Source organism: Jaculus jaculus, chromosome 1, assembly GCF_020740685.1.
Source record: "Jaculus jaculus isolate mJacJac1 chromosome 1, mJacJac1.mat.Y.cur, whole genome shotgun sequence".
Classification (NCBI taxonomy): Eukaryota; Metazoa; Chordata; class Mammalia; order Rodentia; family Dipodidae; genus Jaculus; species Jaculus jaculus.
In genome coordinates, this window is record NC_059102.1 from 222,584,118 (window position 1) to 222,601,804 (window position 17,687).

The window sequence follows — 17,687 nt, forward strand, 5'->3', positions numbered from 1 at the left end:
ACCCACATAAGACAGATGCACAAGGTGGTGCATGCAGCTGGAATTCATTTGCAGTGGCTGAAGACCTTGGAGCACTCATTTTCTTTCTCTTTCTCAACAAATAATATTTTTTTAAAAAGTTTAAAAAAACAAGCAACAAAAGAGAGTCATTTCTTAGGTAGGCTTTGTTGCTTTTTTTTTTTTTTTTTTTGTTCCCAGGCTGGCTTCAAACTCACTAGAGGATGGCATTGAGCTTCTGATCCTATCTTCACCTCCCAAGTGCTATGGTGGCAGGCATTTGTCACAATACCCAGCTTATGTGGTAGTGGGGATGGAATCCAGGTCTTCATGCATGAGAGGTGAGCACTTGACCCAGTGAGCCCCAGCACAGCGTTTAGTTTTCTATTATAGTCTTAGTATGTAACCCAAGTTGCACTAAAACTCACAATGCTGCCTCAGCTGCCCACCGCTTGTAGGCCGCGATCACAGCCTACAACATCAAACCCACCTGGCCTCAAGCAGAGTTTTGCATGGGGTGGAACAACAGCCTCCACCTGACCTCAGAGCGTGACACTGTGATTTGGAAATAAAGCATTTTTAATTGAGCACCGGAGCACCAGCTCCAATCCCCAAGGGGATTTCCAAGCACCAAACAGAATTGTTTCTCTTGCAGTCCTAGTTTCCCCTGCACAGGGGCCCAACATGCCCCTTTCCCTCTACTCTTTGAAGCCAACTTGGGACTCTCATGCACACCCACTCCAGCCCTCTGGGGCTTTATTACAATAAATACAACCTCAAAAGCAAAGTTAGGGAGGGGCCCCAGTAAAGCTCAGAAACAGGCCTATGGCAAAGATTCTGAGGCCAAGATACAGGAGCAGGCCAGAACCCGATATGCTGACGGGATGCCCCAGCCTCAATGGGACCAGTTTTCCTGGGCCCTGGTCCATCCACAATTGGTCACTCTGTGTTTTGAGTCACACTGCAACAATCTCCTGTTGAAGAGTTCTGCCAGACACTTCCAGTTTCCATTTTGAGTAAATTCTGGGTTGGCTGACGGGAAGAGGTACCTAGAAACAAGGGAACAGGACCTCTGGGGAAGAAGGGGACCAAGACTTCCCAGAGATGGGGGAGTCCAAAGCGAGGCACAAGGATGAGGTTGTGGGCCCAGGTCACTTTCCAGGTGGTTTACGGAGGGAACTTGTGTTCCTGGCCTGGACTACAGTGGTTTGGCCCAGCTCTCTGCGGATGTCACCAAGTGCTGATGCGGGGTTCTCCAGCAGCCTCTGAAAGAGGCTGGGCCTGGCTGGTGGCTCTCGACATTGGAAGGTGACAGCAGTGCCTGTGTCTGCCTTCATTTCCCTAGAAAAGCCATCTGAGGAGCCATCAAAGCAGCGGCCGATGGCTATCTCCTTGGCCAGACGTGGGCTCTGGTCGGTGACAGTGTAGACACCGTAGTTGTGACCCAGCGGGTCCAGGGGGGCTAGCATGGCAAAGGCCGTGGGGTCGTCAGAGGGCGCTGGAGGGGGGTGCCGGGCCAGGTAGTCCTGCAAGAGTCCGTTGACCGCCACCCGGCGGCAGCTACCCTGAGGTGTGACGGTCACCAGCGTCCTGTCCACCTCCTGCTGGTCGAAGAGCATCCCGCCGCACTTGAACTCCACGCAGGCGGCAGAGGCTCCCGGATGCTCGGGGTCGCGCACGCTGCGGGTGTCACGCAGCCCGTAGAGCTGCCCGCGGGTGACCGGGTGGCTGCCGCCCGCATTGTGCGAGCGCACCATGTACTCCTGGGGACCCTGGAGCCGCACCTTGAGGAAGCAGGCCCGGAACTCCTGCGGGTTGGGCCACCAGGAAAGGAGGTCGCCCGTCCAGGAGTCTGGCGAGCCCTCGCGGAAAGGAACGACGTTGTACTCGTACTTGTCGGCCTCCACACGCGAGAAGCGGAAGTGGCTGTCGGTGACTGGAGCGTCCTCGCAGTCGCGCAGCCTGCGCCAGGGGTACACGGGCCCGCGAGCTTCCGAAGCACGGCCCGCGCGCGGCCGGGCCAGGTTCACGCGGAAGCCGGTGCGCTTGAGTGCGGGGTCGCCATGGTCGGTGCGCTGGTAGTCGAGGCGATCCAGGTAAGGCTGCACGACACCCACTGTGGCCGCGATCGCGCGCGGCCAGGACGGCGCGGCCTCTAGCTCCTCGCCGCCCAGTGCGGCCGTGACCAGAGCCGTGTAGGCGTCGGGCCGTTCGGCGTCGCAGAAAGCGGGCAGGCAGGCGCCGTTTGGACCGGTGACCACGCTGTCGAAGCGACCCCAGGCGCGCGGGTTAGCGGAGAAGCCCGGGGCAGGCTCCAGGTTGAGCAATGTCACTACCACGCCCTGCACCTGCTCACCGGGAGCGAAGCGGTCGGTGCCGTAGGCGCGCACCTTAACGAAGCAGCGGCGGCGCTCCGGCACGTCCAGGTTGAAGAGGCGGCGTTCGCGGATGGTAAGCGCGCCCACGAGGAAGGCGCGCTCCTCTCTGCGCACGCGCGCCGCCTGCCCCGCCCCCCGCCGGAAGCCTCCTTCCTCCTCCCACAGCCCGGTCTCTGGGTCCAGCGACCACAGCGCCAGCGCCTCGGCGTGCCCAGGCATGTGCACGTGAGAGGCGGTCACGCGCACGGCTGCGTCCGACGCGTGCAGCTGTTCGGAGGAGCCGGGTGCACGCAAGTCCACGGCAAACATGCCGTAGGTGCGCAAAGGCGCCAGCTCGCCAGTGCTGTCCACGAAGCGCAGGTCGCTGGGGGCTGCAGCCGCCGAAGACAGGTTCCGAGGATCCACGAAGGTGACGCGGGCCTCCACCGGCCCCGCGTACGGCCGGCCGTCGGCATGGCAGAAGGACCCAGGGTGCAGGACCAGTTCGCCCAGGGGTGCCTCTTCCTTCTCTTCATCCTCGGGGCCACCAAGTGGGATGGCGTTGCCTCGGCTGGAGTCCAGGAGCACTGTGGCCGCCTTCCGCAAGGCCCGGACCTCGTGGTACACGCCGGCACCACGAGGGTCAAAAGGCAGCACGCGGACGCTGTCCACGAACTCACCACGGGGATCCACGAAGGTCACCACCAGTCGCTCGGTGGCAGCCGGCACCTCGATGGTGAAGTCACCCTGGTAGGAGGTGAACCCAATGGGCACACGGCCCACAAGGATGCTGGCGAAGCGCAGAGGCTCCCTGGAGTCCGCTGCCACCACGCGGCCCCGAACCAGCCCCCGACGAGGCAGGCACTTGTGGCAGCCACACTGTGCCACCACCTTCACAGGCAGTACGTAGCCCGAGCAGCGGATCTCCCTGCGCTCCAGGCGCAGCACAGAGCAGCAGCGCGAGCCCGTGTCCTCGCATCGAGGACTGGAGCCTGCGGGGCTGGGACAGCGAGTGTCTGGGCATAGGCCCACATCCAGATAGGCAGGGCCACCGCCGGGCTGGCTACAGTCGTCTGGCAATTTGATCAGGTGTTCCTTGGGCCGGGAGTCGCAGGCTGGCTGGCCGGGGGCTGGGGAACCAGGACACAGCCGTTAAGGTGAGGCAGACTCGGAGGGCCAAGTTTGGGGGCTTGGGCACAGGTTTGGCTTAGCATTGGTCTTGCTACCATTTGGGGCTGAGTCAGCTCACCCACCGAGCACTGTGAGCTGGGCAGTGCGGGAACGGACAGCGCCAGCTTCGTTCCACGCCTTGCAGTGGTACATGCCCGCCTGGTCCGCGTGCAGCCCTCGGAGTTCCAGGTGCGGCCCGGATCCATGCCTGTCCAGGAGGGTCCCGTTGTGGAACCTGGGGGTGGCAGTGGACAACACCTTGAAAACCCTAGGCATCGTGGTGAGACTGCATCTGCTCCCAGGAGGCAAGGGCCATAAATAAGTTCTTGAGGGTCAGCCTTCTTGCTGGAGAGAGATATGGCCAGACTTCCAGTGTGGCCCTTCTGCACCCTGCACAAAGGTTCCCCTACTTAACAGAGGCTAAGTTGAGACTTCCATCATTTTGTTTTGAGACAAGAAGTCATGTAGTCTAGGCTGGCATCAAACTCTCTATGTGGCCAAGTATATGTACAACTTTAAGTTTATGATCCTCCTGTCACCACTCCCAGAATGCTGAGATTTCAGTCATGTGCCGCCATGCTTGGATCATGTGCTGAGACTGAATCCATGCATGAATTTGTGTGGTCCCAGCAAGCACTCTACCACTGAACTACAGCCCTAGCTGGTTACTTTACTTGTTTCCTTTTTTATTTAATTTTAATTTTAATTTAATTTATTTATTTATTTTTGGTTTTTCGAGGTAGGGTTTCACAGTAGTCCAGCCTGACCTACCTGGAATTCACTATGTAGTCTCAGGCTGGTCTTGAACTCACAGAGATCCTCCTACCTCTGCCTCCTGAATGCTGGGATTAAAGGCATGTGTCACCACGCCCAGCACCTATTTATTTTTGTGTGTGCCCACACCAGGGTCTCTTGCTACTTCAAACTAATGCCCATCTAGCTTTACATGGGTGGCTGGGGAATTGAACCTGGGCCAGAATTAACCCAAAGTGTTTGGTATCATCTGCAATGTTCTTTCTAGACTCTCCTCTAGGCCCTCTTTCCCATACCTTTGAGATTTGCAAGCCTTTAATGCAACCTTTAATGGCTAAGCCATCTTCTAACCCTCTCCCTTTTAAAGACAGAGGCTAAACTGGGCATGGTGGCACATGCCTTTAATCCCAGCAGTCGGGAGGCAGAGGTAGGAGGATCACTATGAGTTGAGATAGGGCCTTACTCTAGCTGACCTAGAATTCACTATATAGTCTCAGGGTGGCCTCAGACTCACAGCGATCCTCCTACCTCTAACTCCCAAGTGCTATGACTAAAGGTGTACACCACCACACCTGGCCTGTTTTTTTGTTTGTTTGTTTGTTTTTCTGTGCTGGTTTTGATTGAGTGTGTATATTACTCAGTTGTAGTTTAGAACTTAATGTATTTTGCTCCACCCAGCCTACCAGAATATCTGCATAGCAGGCAAATCCAACACCCATGGTCACTTGTGCTGTTACTTTGGAGTAATATAAAAGCCACATGTGTACCTTAGGCGCCTATCCTGAAGATATATAGCTTCTTTTTTAAAATTTGTCTGCAAGCAGAGAGAGAGAAGGGAGACAGGATAGCCATGCTAGGGCCTGTAGCCACTGCAAACCTCAGATGCATGTGCCACTTGGTGCATCTGGCCTTATGTGGGTACTGGGGAATCAAACCCAGGGCGTTAGGCTTAACCTTAACCACTGCACCATCTCTCCAGCACAAGATATGTAACTTCTGATTTGCACATCTAAGAATACAGATAATTAGAAAACCTAAGCATGGGATTGACTCAAGATGCAAAAATCACTACATACTAATACAAGAAACACAAAAAAATCAAGACAATTTAATTCCACTAAAAATTAAAAATCTATCAGAAATGACATCCAGCAAGACTGATTTAGATGAAATACTTGACAAAGAATTGATATTATAACTATATTCAAAGAAAGCAAATTTCTGAAGGAATCCCAAGAGAACACAGGAAACTAAGTTAATGAAATAAGGATGTCAATATAAGACATGAGTAAGGAAATAGAAATACTGAAGAAATACTATTCAGAAATACTAGAAATGAAAAACATAGTAAATTAAATTAAAAAAAAACTCTGTAAAGTCTCACCAATAGAATGGATCAAGAAGAGAACAGAAGCTGGGTGTGGTGGCGCATGCCTTTAATCCCAGCACTTGGGAGGCAGGGGTAGGAGCAGTGCCATGAGTTCCAGGCCACCCTGAGACTACACAGTGAATTCCAGGTCAGCCTGGGCTAGAGCAAGACCCTGCCTTGAAAAAATAAATAAATAAAAAGAAGAGGATAGAATATCTAAATTAGAAGACCAGGTGGCAGATCTAGAACAGTCCAACAAAGAGAAAGACAAACTAATAGGAAGGTATGAATGGGAATTTCAAGACATTTAGCACACTATAAAGAGATCAAACATAAGAACTTGGGGTATAGTAAAAGGAGACGAATTTCACTCCAAAGACATAGTAGGTATTTTCAATAAAATGGGAAAATCCCCTCATATAGAGAAAGATACAGATACAGGAAGCCTTTAGAATAACCCAAACCTGGGCAAGCCTGAGCTCAGGCAAGTACTCACCAGGAGTATTTCTTGGGCATGGGGGTTCCTGAGGCCTTGCAACAGAAGGTCACATCCTGGCCAATCTCACGCACTCGGAACTCAGGGTGCTTAATCAGGTACGGCTTCCCTGGGAAAGGGGGGGCAAAAGTGGCCAAGGTCAGAACCCTGCCACACTCTAGCTTCCAGGGACCTTTTCCAGAGCCAAGCCTCACCCTTTTCCTTCTTCCAGGGCCAGCCACCTCACCCTGTGCCTTTAATGACTGAGTCACATCTTTTTTGTTGTTGTTCATTTTTATTTATTTGAGAGCAACAGACAAAGAAAGAAGCAGAGAGAGAGAGAGAGGATGGGCATGCCAGGGCCTCCAGCCACTGCAAACAAACTCTAGATGCGTGCACCCCCTTGTGCATCTGGCTAATATGGGTGCTGGGGAGTCGAGCCTCGAACTGGGGTCCTTAGGCTTTACAGGCAAGCGCTTAGCCGCTAAGCCCTCTCTCCAGCCCCTGAGTCACATCTTATTTTTTCCCCTTGACCCCATGTTTTGTGCCACCTATAATGCCCCTCCTCACCATTCACCTAACTGTGAAAACACTCACCTAGCTTTTCCAGGATGATGGTGACCATGGCTGAATTGGAGCTGTTGGCCTGGGCCTGGGCCACACCTGCTGAGAAGCCATCCATCTGGGCACTGACATTGGCATGGCTGCTAGCGCAGACTCCAGACACTGAGAAGGTTCCATGGGCATTACTGGTGGCTACAGTGCCAGGTCGGGCTCTCAGGGAGACCCTGGCTCCTTGCAGTGGTTGTCCAGATGGGGTGACCACCAAGCCCAAAAGGACATGGTCAGGGCATCCACAGATGTCAGAACTACACCCTGGGGGGGGGGACACAGAGGCAGGGGCATAGAGGCCTCAACTCTTCCACAAAGTAGCGCTTTGTGCTAAGACAGTCACACAACTGGATACCCTCCCCTTAACTTCACTCATGCTCCTTTGGCTTCAGTATGGCTGGGCTTGAGAGTGAGGGAGAGATGGAGCTCAGTGGGCTGCACCAGGGGGGGAACAAGAGAAGATTCATCTCAAAAATACAAGAGTAGGGACTGGGGAGATAGCTCAGGTGTTAAAGGTATTAGCTTGCAAAGCTGATGACCTGGGTTCAATTCCCCGACACCCACATAGAGCAGAATGCAAAGTGGTATGTGCATCTGTGATCCCAATACGCCTGAGACGATGTAAGCTGGATTCAAGACAATCCAAAAGAGCTCTCAGGAAGCCAGCTAGTCTGATGTTCCTTTGCAGTTGTTTACAGTGGCAAAAGACCCTGTCTCAAAGAAGGTGGAACACAGACACCTCAAAGTTGTCTTCCAACACATACAAACACAAATTAATATGTTTTTAAAAAACAGGGGGAGAGAAGATACCTAGGGAGGGTCTGGGAGCATAGTGAGGGGCTGTCTTGGGCTGACAACATCTGTCTCCTTCACAATCCTGCTGCTTCTCCATAAACGGAAAATTCCAGTGGAAACCAGGGCAGAGGCGCCTGAAGGGCAGAGCCAGGCAGGACGGGGTGGGGACCCCATCATTGGCTACCACAGGCCCCCACCCTGTGCGGGCTCTGCTGGAGCAGGCTACAGACCATGTTTGTGGAGCCCAAGCCCAAGAAGAATTTCCAGTTGCCTCGCCCGGAGCTGGTGTCTGACCCTAGGAGGGCCTGGGCACCATGTCTGCCAGGATGTGAGTGCGTGTCTGTATGGGCAAGTGAGACAGCAAGGAGTGTCTTACTATGCCATGTGTATGCACCCTAAATGTGGAGTTGACAACTGTTTGCCCACGAGGATGTCTGTGCACTCTGCTATGCCCACTGCGGAAATGTCCCCTTCATGTGTAGCCTCCTATGTGTGCACATATGCTCTCTTGCCTAGTGTGTACAAGGCTGGGGGCTCCATTCCTAGCATCACCGAAAGTATGCAGATGTGCACAGTCACCAATCTAGCCTGGTACAGGAAGGAAGGGGACACCAAAACTGGGGCATTCCAGGACCCACTCCTCTAGGCTCCTCTTTCTACAGCCCTCCTAGAATTACACCCTCTTTTCTTGGCTTTGCCCCACCTACCTAGGCACCTGGGCTGCACACACTTCTGAGCCTCCTGGGGTTTCCCAGGACAAGCATCTCCAGTCGGGCTTTGGCAGGTGCGGCGGCGTAAGCGACGGCCTGGCCCACAGCTCTTGGAGCAGAGGCTCCATGGCCCCCACGGGCCCCACACGGTCTCTAAGGAGAGCAAAGTGGGAAAATGCTGAGCCCTTCCCACATACACGTGCTCCATGCAGGCTAAGGCGAACGTTCAGAACAGCAGTTCTGCCTCCGCGCCCCCATCTCGGCTCCAGGGAGTACAAGTTGTCACCCCCATCACCTGCCAGGTGAGCTCCAGGTTAGCGTGAATAGTTTGGGTCAAGAGGCTCATCCCCCCTCCTTCCCACCCAGGACAGAGCAGTGGGATCTGTCAGTCCTCCGCCCCCCTCCTAGGTGGGCCTATTCCGGAGGGGCATGGCCTCACCGAGCGGACAGCGGAAGCGCACGTGGTAGTTGGAGCAGCGGCGGCCACGGGGCTGCTCGCGGTTGAGGCACCAGAAGCCGCGCGCGGGATTGGCGTGCACGCGCTCGCCGACGGTGGCCGGCAGCGCCCAGTCGGTGGTGCGCGCCTCCAGGGCAAGCGGCCGTGGGCACACCCGCGAAGGCCCGTAGTAGAAGCGGATGGCGGCCAGGCTCTCGAAGTCTCCGTCTCCTCCCGGGTGGTCCACGTTGAACCAAGACGTCCACTCACTGGCCTCTGTGGGCACTGTGCACTGAGCCCGAGCCTCGCAGCCTCCCTCCGGCCCACGGAGCCCTCCCAGGTCACAGCCCTGTAAAGGCAGCTCCCTGTCTTGGCCACTCTCTGGCCCTTGGATCTTGGCTTCCACGAGCTGGAGGATGGCCGGGGCCCTTCAGCTACCCGGTGCCAGCGCCCAGGACCCCGCCAATCCGAGGTCCACAGCAGAGGGAACCCCGATCCCTGCTGACTTACCGTCCCAATCCTCCAGAGCTGGCGAAGGCTGGCCAGGATGCAGCGGCCGTTCTTGGGGGCTCCAGACAGCTGTGGTGGGCTCCTCCTTGGTGGGATTGGCGTCTAAAGAAGAAACGAGGAGTGTGGGAAGAAGCAGACAGTGGGGTCCGCTGTGCCTCCTCTGGTGCGAGAGGAGAGCTGTGACCGACCCCCATTGTACAGGGGAGAAAACAAGAATCTGAGATGCCAGAACCCGGTTGTATCCCTGGGGACTGCAGCGCCACCACCCTCCAGAAAACCTTCCCATGGCCAGATCCAGGTTCCGCAGCCCCAACTCCTTAAGGGGACTAGGGGGCTCCGAATTAGGCCACTTGGGTCCTTTGCAGTACAAGTTTAGTCGCGCTCCGATCTTGGAGCTGTGTACAACGCCTGGACGTCTCCCTCGCAGTTTCCCCTCCTATCCATCCTGCTATGTGGGGGCCAAGATTCTAGAAACTAAGTCTCTAGGATCTATCCTGGTTTCTCTGGCTCCCAGCCTTCCAAGATAGCTCAAGAGGGGTGACAATTTTAGACGAATCCTTTCTGCCTTGGTGCTTCTGTCTGAGAAATGGGCCTACCACAGCCCCAAGGTGGGTCTTAGAGATGGGAATTGCTTCTCTGGGTGGTGAGGATGCGGGAGTGGGGAAGGAGAAAGCATTTCGCACGGCCCGGAGCCAGATAGGAGATCCGGCAATTCAAGGTTCAAAGGCTGAGTTTGGTTCTAACACCGGAACAGAAAAGATCCTCACCAGGCCAGAGCCTAGTGTTCCTGACGCCTCGCCCCGCCAAAGGCTCAAATCCCTTGTTCTCCCTCCCAGTACGTCTGCGCGGAAGGCTGCCAGCCTTGGGGACTGAGGGTGCCTCACCTTGCGCCCCCGCCAGGTGAGCGGCGGCGGCACAGAGACAGAGCAGGGGCAGCAGCGGCGCCATCGCCCACCGTGGAGCCTCCCGGCCAGCGTCGAGGCTCGGCTGCGCGCGAGGATCCGACTCCCGCGGGTCTGGCGCCGGCCGGGACTGGTGGGGCGGGACTCGGTGCAAGCCACGCCCCTGGCCCTGGGTCACGCCGCTAGAGTAACCACCCGGGGTCGCCCCCACCTCGCAGCGCCTGACCGCACCTCTGCTACAGGCTGGCGCGGGTTCCCAGTCGCAAGCTGGAGCCCCCACCCTACCCCCGCGCTCCTTCTCCACGTTGGGCTGTGCACCGCCTGCGGGAAGTGCCTCTTGCCCCGCGCTTTGCGCCTTAGGCGGCTGGAAGCTCTCCGTCGCAGGTACGGTCCCTCGGGTGTGCCCTAGGCCACTTCCGACAGTCTGGAAGTCCCCCCTGAGACTATCCGTCCTAGGGCGCAGGATGGAAGCTCCACGCTCCAGCTCCCCTCCCTGGAACTCTAGGGACGCCCCCTCCACCTGCCCACCCCCGCGGCGGCGCGTGAAGGAGGCTCAGGGGAAAGCGGTGGCAGACGTTTATTGGCGCGTGTTCAATCACGCGGGCGGCAGTCACAGCGTGGCCACGCAGTCGGTGCCCGAGTATCCTGGTAGGCGCAGGTCAAACTTGCGGCGCACATCGTCGGGAAGGAACCTGCCGGCCACGAAGTGGTAGCGCCCGGAGAAGCGGCCGGCGCAGCGCTTGGGTGCCGCGAGCGACACCAGCACGTCGGGCCGCAGCCCGTCTTCGGCGTCGCTGCCGGTCTCTGGGTCCCAGCCTGGAGCGGGAGGGGGAGCTGGGAGGGCCGCCGCCCTCAGACTAGGGTCTACTCTGCCTCCCCTCTCCCAACACTTGGGGCTCGACCAGACCTGCTTACCACAGACCTGAGCAACGGCCCTCAGACTACACACGATTTCCACTCCATGCCCCTCAGACCAGCCTCCGCCTTCTGACCAGTGGCACCCCATTCAGATTACACCTTTCCCCCCACAAGCTCGGCTCCACGCTTGACGCCGGCCAACCCCCTCTGACCCGGTTCAGTTCTTGATTCAGACGAGACCACTTTGCAGTCTCTCAGGAGCTTCCCCTAAGACTTGCCTCCCCGTCTGACTTTGAGCAACCGCCTCCCTCCTTTGACTGGAGACTTCTCCCTCTGACCTGGCATGTCTTCCCATCTGGCCGGATCTCTCCTTGTACTTGCCAAGAAACTACCACTAACCACGAGCCATCTAGAGTATACTAGGGGTCCAGTCTCCTCTCCTGCTTTGCTCACGGGACTCTGGCTTCCACCCTTTGAGAGTCCTAAGCATATATGCCTTCTAAGTCGACAGGGGTCCTCTCTATGCTGAGCCACCTGCAGCCTCCCACCCCACTAGACATCCTCCTATTCCTATTGTGATGGTTCTGGGACCCTCAGATGAGGATACTCTGGCCTCGTTTACTCGGAAGGTTGGGGATAGGTTGTCCCTAACAGTTTTGGCAGGTGTCTGCAGAATGAGCTCACGTCTGCCCAGGCAGCTGGGCGGCACCCGCTGGGCTGGACACCGGGCAGGAGGAACGCAGGGTCACCTGGGAGGTTGCCTGGTTCTTCCCCAACCTCGGGATGGGTGTGACCCCTCGACCCGGCAACATGCTCGGTTCACGTGGCGGGAACTGAAGCTGAATTGGGTGGGGGGCGGGGTAAGGGAAGATAAGGGAAACTGAGGTTGGGAGTCAGACGGGGAAATAGGTTGGGAGAGGGAAACTGACACTGGGACAGAGAAACAGACTGCTCAGTGGAAGGACAGGGCCCCGGCCTCGTGCCTGAGGGGACGTCCAGGCTCACGAGCGGAATGGAGAGCCGCTTCAGCGTGGCGAGCGCGCGTGCGCAGCGGCCGTCGGCCTCGGCCGTGCGCACTCCGGGACCCAGCACGGCGTCCACCACCAGCCCGTAGGCGTCATCGATGAGCCGCACCTGCGGGCAGAGGCGTGGTCAGGGTCTGGATTAATGTCAGGGTCCCGGCTTAGGTCGGGATGAGCGCAGCTGACCTCGGCGGGCAGGAAGGACAGGAAGGGGATGTCCATCTTCTCGCACTGCGTGGTCAGGTCGCGATGCAGTGGGTCTGCCGAGCGCGCGGGGGAGAAGACACTGGGCTCGTACTCCTGCGGGAACCCGGGCCCGGGTGACCACCGGGGACAGGACACCCGTCCCAGCCCAGGGTGACCCGGAAGCGAGGTTGCTGCTACTCACAAACACGCGCAGGTGCCGCGCGCAGGCCAGCCCCACCGCGCCGTTTTGCTCTGGGCCGCACACGACCAGCACTGTCCTCTGCTTCCGCGGCAGCGAGGACAAAGGAAAGGCCTAGGGACACGGCACAACACGCTAGCTCGCGAGCCTCCTCGCTGGGGTGGAGGAGGGAAACTGAGGCTCAGGGAGGACAGAGCTAGGGCCAGAGAGACGCTTTTTCCACCCTGGGCACAGAATCCTTGTCTCATCTTGGGGCTCTGCCAAGCACTCTGGCAAACATGTCTCTGGCTCTGGTCCCTCCCGAGTGCTGTGTTTACTCCTTAGGAGCTGCAGACATTTTTCCGCTTTTCCCGTGCAGTGTCCCACTCCCTAGTTTCCAGTGGAAAGTGGGGTGAACCAGGAAGGAGGGAGCTTTCCAAGGCCGCCAGGCCCGGCACCTTGTTACTCTCCCTCTGTCCCTTTGTGTTTTTTTCTGGATTTCCCATTTGTCCCTCTCTGACGTTCTGGGTTAGTCAGTACTTTTTTTTTTTTTCTTCTTGTTTTGAGACAGTCTCATTCTGTAGCCCAGGCTGGCCTTGAACTTGAAGCAATCCTCCTGCCTCAGCCTTCCAAATGCTGGGGTGGCAGTTATGAGTCACATTAGCAGCCTAAGCATCATAAGGAGACCGTCAAAAAGATAAAGAGGAACATGTCACTTGCACTCTTGTGTTCATTGTACAAAGTTATTGTTGTTTTGGTTTTTCGAGGTAGAGTCTCAGGCTAGCCCAAGGCTGACCTGGAATTCACTATGCAGTCTCAGGATGGCCTCGAACTCACAGATATCCTCCTACCTTGGCCTCCCAAGGGGCGTGCACCACCATGCTGGGCCCCATTATACCAGCTTTTTTTAGGAGGGGGCGGTGGTTGAGGTAAGGTCTCATTCTAGTCCAGGCTGACCTGGAATGGTGATCCTCTTACCTCTGCTGGGTCATGCCTGGCCCCATTGTAGCAGTTTTTGAAGAACTCAAGGCCCAGCATGCTGTGGCCTCACAGCAGATATTACTGTCGGTGTTCTCCTGTCATCTTGGGGGTACCTCTGGGGCAAAGGTTCGCCCAAGCCCAATACATCTGGGTTCCAACTCTGGGCCCAGTGTAATCTAGTGTGGACCGCACCCCTGTGAGGGGGCTCTGTTGTAGGAATGCAAGAATCAGGAAGGTCACACCTGCAGAGAGACTCCACATCTGTTCCTTTAGGGCCTCAGAAACACCCCACAGGAGCCCCAAATCTCTAGGTACCCTATCCCCACCTTCTTTGGGTCTCCAGCCTTATTCAACGGTGAGCTTCCCTGAGCCTCAGTTGCCCCAACCAGAGCAAAAGAGGGATCACAGGTTAATGTTACTGTCTTGTGGGTCAGATACCTTAGTCACAGCCACAGCACTAGCATGTCCGCACAGTTCCACCAGCTGCTGCCGCCCGAAGCGATAATCCTCCAGCAGCTCCCGCTCCAGGGCATCTGCCTCTGCCATACTGGTGACACAGTGGGTGACATGCTTAGAGACAGGAGAGATGGAAAGACCAGCAAAACGGGGCTGGAGGGATGGCTTAGAGGTTAAAGTGCTTTCCTGCAAAGCCAAAGGACCCATGTTCAATTTCCTAGGACCCACATAAGCCAGATGCACAAGGGGGAACACATGTCTGGAGTTCGTCTGCAGCAGCTGGAGGCCCTGGCACACCCATTCTATCTGCCTCTCTCTCTCAAATAAATAAAAAAATGAAATAAGTAAATAAATCAAAAGACCAGCAGACTGCCACTCAGATGGACCCAGTCCTAAAGAAATCCTCTCAAGGACTGGAGAGATGGCTTAGCAGTTAAGGCTTTCTGTCCAGATCCCACCTAAGCCAGACCAAAGGTGAGGTAAGTGCAAGGCCGCACATACCCACTAGACGGCGCAAGCATTTAGCGTTGGATTTAGCGTGACTGAGGTTCTGGTGTGCCAATTATCTGTTTAAAAAAACAAAACAAACAAAAAACCCTCCTCTCCAGCCAGGGATGGTGGCAGACGCCTTTAATTCCAGCACTCGGGAGGCAAGAGGTAGGAGTATCGCTGTGAGTTCGAGACTTTCCTGAGACTACATAGTAAATTTCAGGTCAGCCTGGGCTAGAATGAGACCCTACCTCGAAAAATTAAAAAAAGAAAGAAAGAAAGAGAGAGAGAGAGAGAGAGAGAGAGAGAGAGAGAGAGAGAGAGGGAGGGAGAGGGAGAGGGAGGAAGGGAGGAAGGGAGGAAAGAAGGAAGGAAGGAAGGAAGGAAGGAAGGAAGGAAGGAAGGAAGGAAGGAAGGAAGAAAGAAAGAAAGAAAGAAAGAAAGAAAGAAAGAAAGAAAGAAAGAAAGAAAGAAAGAAAGAAAGAAAGAAAGAAAGAAAGAAAAAGAAAATCCTCTCGTCCCTACCCAGAAGGAGCTATGAGGCCTTGAGTTGCGGGTCTATACTAGCTAGCTCAGCTTCCCCACCACAGGAACACCTGAGTCGAAGTTTGGGGGGCGCGCGCCCTCTGGTGGTAGGAGGTGCGCGTGGTCGTCAATGGTGGTTTTATTGCCCCAAACCCAGAAGGGGCAGGGAATAAGACTTTATTTTCCCTTTCTTGAAGCATGATCTTGTTAAGTGGCCTAGGATGTCCTTGAATTTATGATCCTCCTGATTTGACCTCCCCAGTGCTGGGATTGATTACAGGTGTGTGCCCCCCACCACTCTCTAGCAAAAGACGGATGAGATTGATTTTAGACTGAAAATCTGTAAGGATGCTTCAGGTTGTTGTAGTCAAGCCCCCCTCCCCCCCGGAGGTAGGGTTTCACTCTAGTTCAGGCTGACCTGGAATTCACTTTGTTGTCTCAGGGTGGCCTCGAACTCAAGGGGATCCTCCTACTTCTGCCTCCCAAGTGCTGGGATTGAAGGCGTGCGCCACCTCGCCCAGCAAGTGGTGGGTTTTTAAGGCTCACACTCGGAGAGATGGATTTGGGACCTATGACTGTAAGGTCCTTTGGTGGCCTTTCCAATAATGAAGTTAAAATAGGGCAAGGGCTGGAGAGATGGTTTAGCGGTTAAGTGCTTGCCTGTGAAGCCTAAGGACCCCGGTTCGAGGTTCGATTCCCCAGGACCCACGTTAGCCAGATGCACAAGGGGGCGCACGCGTCTGGAATTCGTCTGCAGTGGCTGGAGGCCCTGGCGCGCCCATTCTCTCTCTCTCTCTCTGCCTCTTTCTCTGTCTGTCGCTCTCAAATAAATAAATAAAAATAAACCAAAAAAATTTAAAAAAATAGTTAGGGCAAGAAAGATGGAACTGCTGGGCAGCCTTTGCCACCTCTTGGTAACTGCTGGGGTCTGTCTCCACCTACCTCTGTGCAAAACTGAAGGCAAGAGGAGCTATACAGTTTATGGGCAAAATTAAAAGGGGAGACTGGGGAGATAGCTCAATGGGAAAGTGCTTGCTGTGCAAGCATGAGGACCTGGGTTCAGATCCCCAGCACCCATGTACATAACAGTCAGGCATGAGGAAAGGAGACGAGATCCCTTGGGCTCATTGACCATTCAGTCTAGCCCATCAGCACTGGGGGAAAAAAGATTTTAAGGCAATGGAGCTTGGGGAGATGGCTCCGTGGATAAAAGCATTTGCCGTGCAAGCATAAGGGCCGAATTCAATCTTCAGCATCCATGTAAAAAGCCAACCATGGACACACAATTTGAATAATCCCAGAATCCCAGGGCTGGGGTAGGGTGGTGACGGGACTATTGGGGCTCACTGGTCTGCCAGTCTAACCAAAAAGTGGCAGCTCCAGGTTCAGTGAGGGATTGTCTCAGGTACATGAGGTGGAACAGTGATAGAGGCCATTCGGTCTTCCTCTGGTCTTTTCCCGTGTGCACACGGAACATATACAAATAGTGATAGTACATATACAAATTAAGGTAGTGATAGTAACATTAAAACACGTGTCAGGAGTGTTTAAATACACAGACCAAGCCAGCCCTGCCTGGGAGACTTCCAAGGAACTTGGACTTGGTGGCAGGGGACAGGGAGTGCTGACAAGGAAGTTGTTCCTCACCCTGGGATCTGAGGTTGGAGTGAAAGCTCCTACTGGTTAGGGGCAGGCCTGCTTAGAACCTGCTAGGAACTCACTTTACAGGTGGGGACATGGGCTAGGAGCCATGGCTGGAGGTAGCAATGGCTCCCGTGGGAGTCCCCTAATGGGAATGTGAGACAGCTGAGGCGGGAGGCTGGGTCACAGGGTTGCTTCTTCCTGCCCTCAACTTCACTTTCTAGGTGAATGATGCTACAAGACGCTAGGATTTCCTTTCCAGACCCAGGGCTAAAGATTCCTGGGTGCAAACGGTCTGACACTCCCAAATTGCTTCTGGAGTTGTAAAGAGACCCAGGCCAAAGCACCTTTGCTGCCCATTGCCCCTTCCGTCCCCTCACATCTCAGCCTAGCATTACTGCTCACCTGGAGGCCTGTGTCCAGTCGTCTATTTGCCCAGACACGAGTGGAGGCTTTGGAAACAAGGTCACAACTCCCCCTCGGAACCTTCCAATGCCCCCAGTGCTCAGAGAATATTCCAGACTTCCCCGGGATTTCAAGCCCCCCTTTCCCTCCCACTTCCCCTATTCCCATCCTCCCTCAGGTCTGTGGCACATCAAGTGAGGTTACACCTTCCCCAAGGTTACCACCCTGGTGGCATATACCCTGGCAGGGGCCTGAGGGACAAGGGCTGATGAGCACATCAGCGCTACACTAAGCTCTACAGCCAGCCCATGTTCCCTCATACAAGACATCAGAGAAAGCCAGGGAAGTCAACTTCACACCCTGACCACCCAAGCCCTCGTGTTTAAATCTCCCGATGCCTGTTTCTTCCCCTGCATTAGGACACCAGCAATAGGTAAGTGTGCAAGGGGGTCCGAGGAGTTGGCTACCCGCCACCCCCAGATGCGGAACCCGGAGCAGAGGGGTCTGCCTCTCGTGAGGTTTCCCTGGCAACTAGGCGACCCTTTGCAGCAGAGATCCACACTCCAGCGAGATGGGGGCCTGGCTCCGGATCCTCCATCCTACCCGACCATGCTTGGGCTGACCTGAGGAACCGCCGCTCGTCGGGCACCTCTGCCAGGGCTTTCTCCCGGTCCGCGTGCGCAGCGCCGCTCATCGCCACCCCAAGCCCAGCTGGCGCGCAGACTCTAGCGCCCCGGGCTTTTCTGCTCCGCGGATAGGGCGGAGCCGCCGCCGTGCCCGCCCACGAGGAGATCCGCGCACCCCGGGGAAGGAGGGTAGGGATTCCGGGTTGGCGCCGTGGGGGTGGCGGGAGGGGAAGG

At 55.7% G+C, this 17,687-nt stretch overlaps 2 protein-coding genes across 2 annotated transcripts; both read right to left on the reverse strand.

Moving 5' to 3' along the window:
• Nucleotides 1-558: 558 nt before the first annotated feature.
• Cilp2 (cartilage intermediate layer protein 2) lies at nucleotides 559-10,140 on the reverse strand. Its single transcript, XM_004665916.2, has 8 exons — nucleotides 10,069-10,140; nucleotides 9,185-9,286; nucleotides 8,678-8,950; nucleotides 8,236-8,391; nucleotides 6,719-6,997; nucleotides 6,143-6,251; nucleotides 3,608-3,759; nucleotides 559-3,484 (listed from the first exon to the last, which is right to left on the reverse strand). The coding sequence occupies exons 1-8, from the start codon at nucleotides 10,130-10,132 to the stop codon at nucleotides 1,149-1,151; spliced, it is 3,471 nt and encodes a 1,156-aa protein (XP_004665973.2). The 5' UTR covers nucleotides 10,133-10,140; the 3' UTR covers nucleotides 559-1,148.
• Nucleotides 10,141-10,648: 508 nt separating this feature from the next.
• Yjefn3 (YjeF N-terminal domain containing 3) lies at nucleotides 10,649-17,553 on the reverse strand. Its single transcript, XM_004665917.3, has 6 exons — nucleotides 17,451-17,553; nucleotides 13,750-13,858; nucleotides 12,355-12,465; nucleotides 12,153-12,266; nucleotides 11,928-12,078; nucleotides 10,649-10,902 (listed from the first exon to the last, which is right to left on the reverse strand). The coding sequence occupies exons 1-6, from the start codon at nucleotides 17,519-17,521 to the stop codon at nucleotides 10,697-10,699; spliced, it is 762 nt and encodes a 253-aa protein (XP_004665974.1). The 5' UTR covers nucleotides 17,522-17,553; the 3' UTR covers nucleotides 10,649-10,696.
• Between the last annotated feature and the right edge of the window lie 134 nt (nucleotides 17,554-17,687).

What these genes read in the sequence shown, in the direction of transcription:
- Cilp2 (XM_004665916.2), bottom strand. Translation starts at nt 10,132, where the DNA reads ATGGCGCCGCTGCTGCCCCTGCTCTGTCTCTGTGCCGCCGCCGCTCAC. An exon ending in TCACCTGGCGGGGGCGCAAG is followed by an intron (nt 9,287 to 10,068) that starts GTGAGGCACCCT and finishes TTTCTTCTTTAG; the next exon opens with ACGCCAATCCCACCAAGGAG. An exon ending in TGCCCAGCTCACAGTGCTCG is followed by an intron (nt 3,485 to 3,607) that starts GTGGGTGAGCTG and finishes CTGGTTCCCCAG; the next exon opens with CCCCCGGCCAGCCAGCCTGC.
- Yjefn3 (XM_004665917.3), bottom strand. Translation starts at nt 17,521, where the DNA reads ATGAGCGGCGCTGCGCACGCGGACCGGGAGAAAGCCCTGGCAGAGGTG. An exon ending in CGCGGCACCTGCGCGTGTTT is followed by an intron (nt 12,267 to 12,354) that starts GTGAGTAGCAGC and finishes GGGTTCCCGCAG; the next exon opens with GAGTACGAGCCCAGTGTCTT. An exon ending in GAGCCTGGACGTCCCCTCAG is followed by an intron (nt 10,903 to 11,927) that starts GCACGAGGCCGG and finishes CTCCCGCTCCAG; the next exon opens with GCTGGGACCCAGAGACCGGC.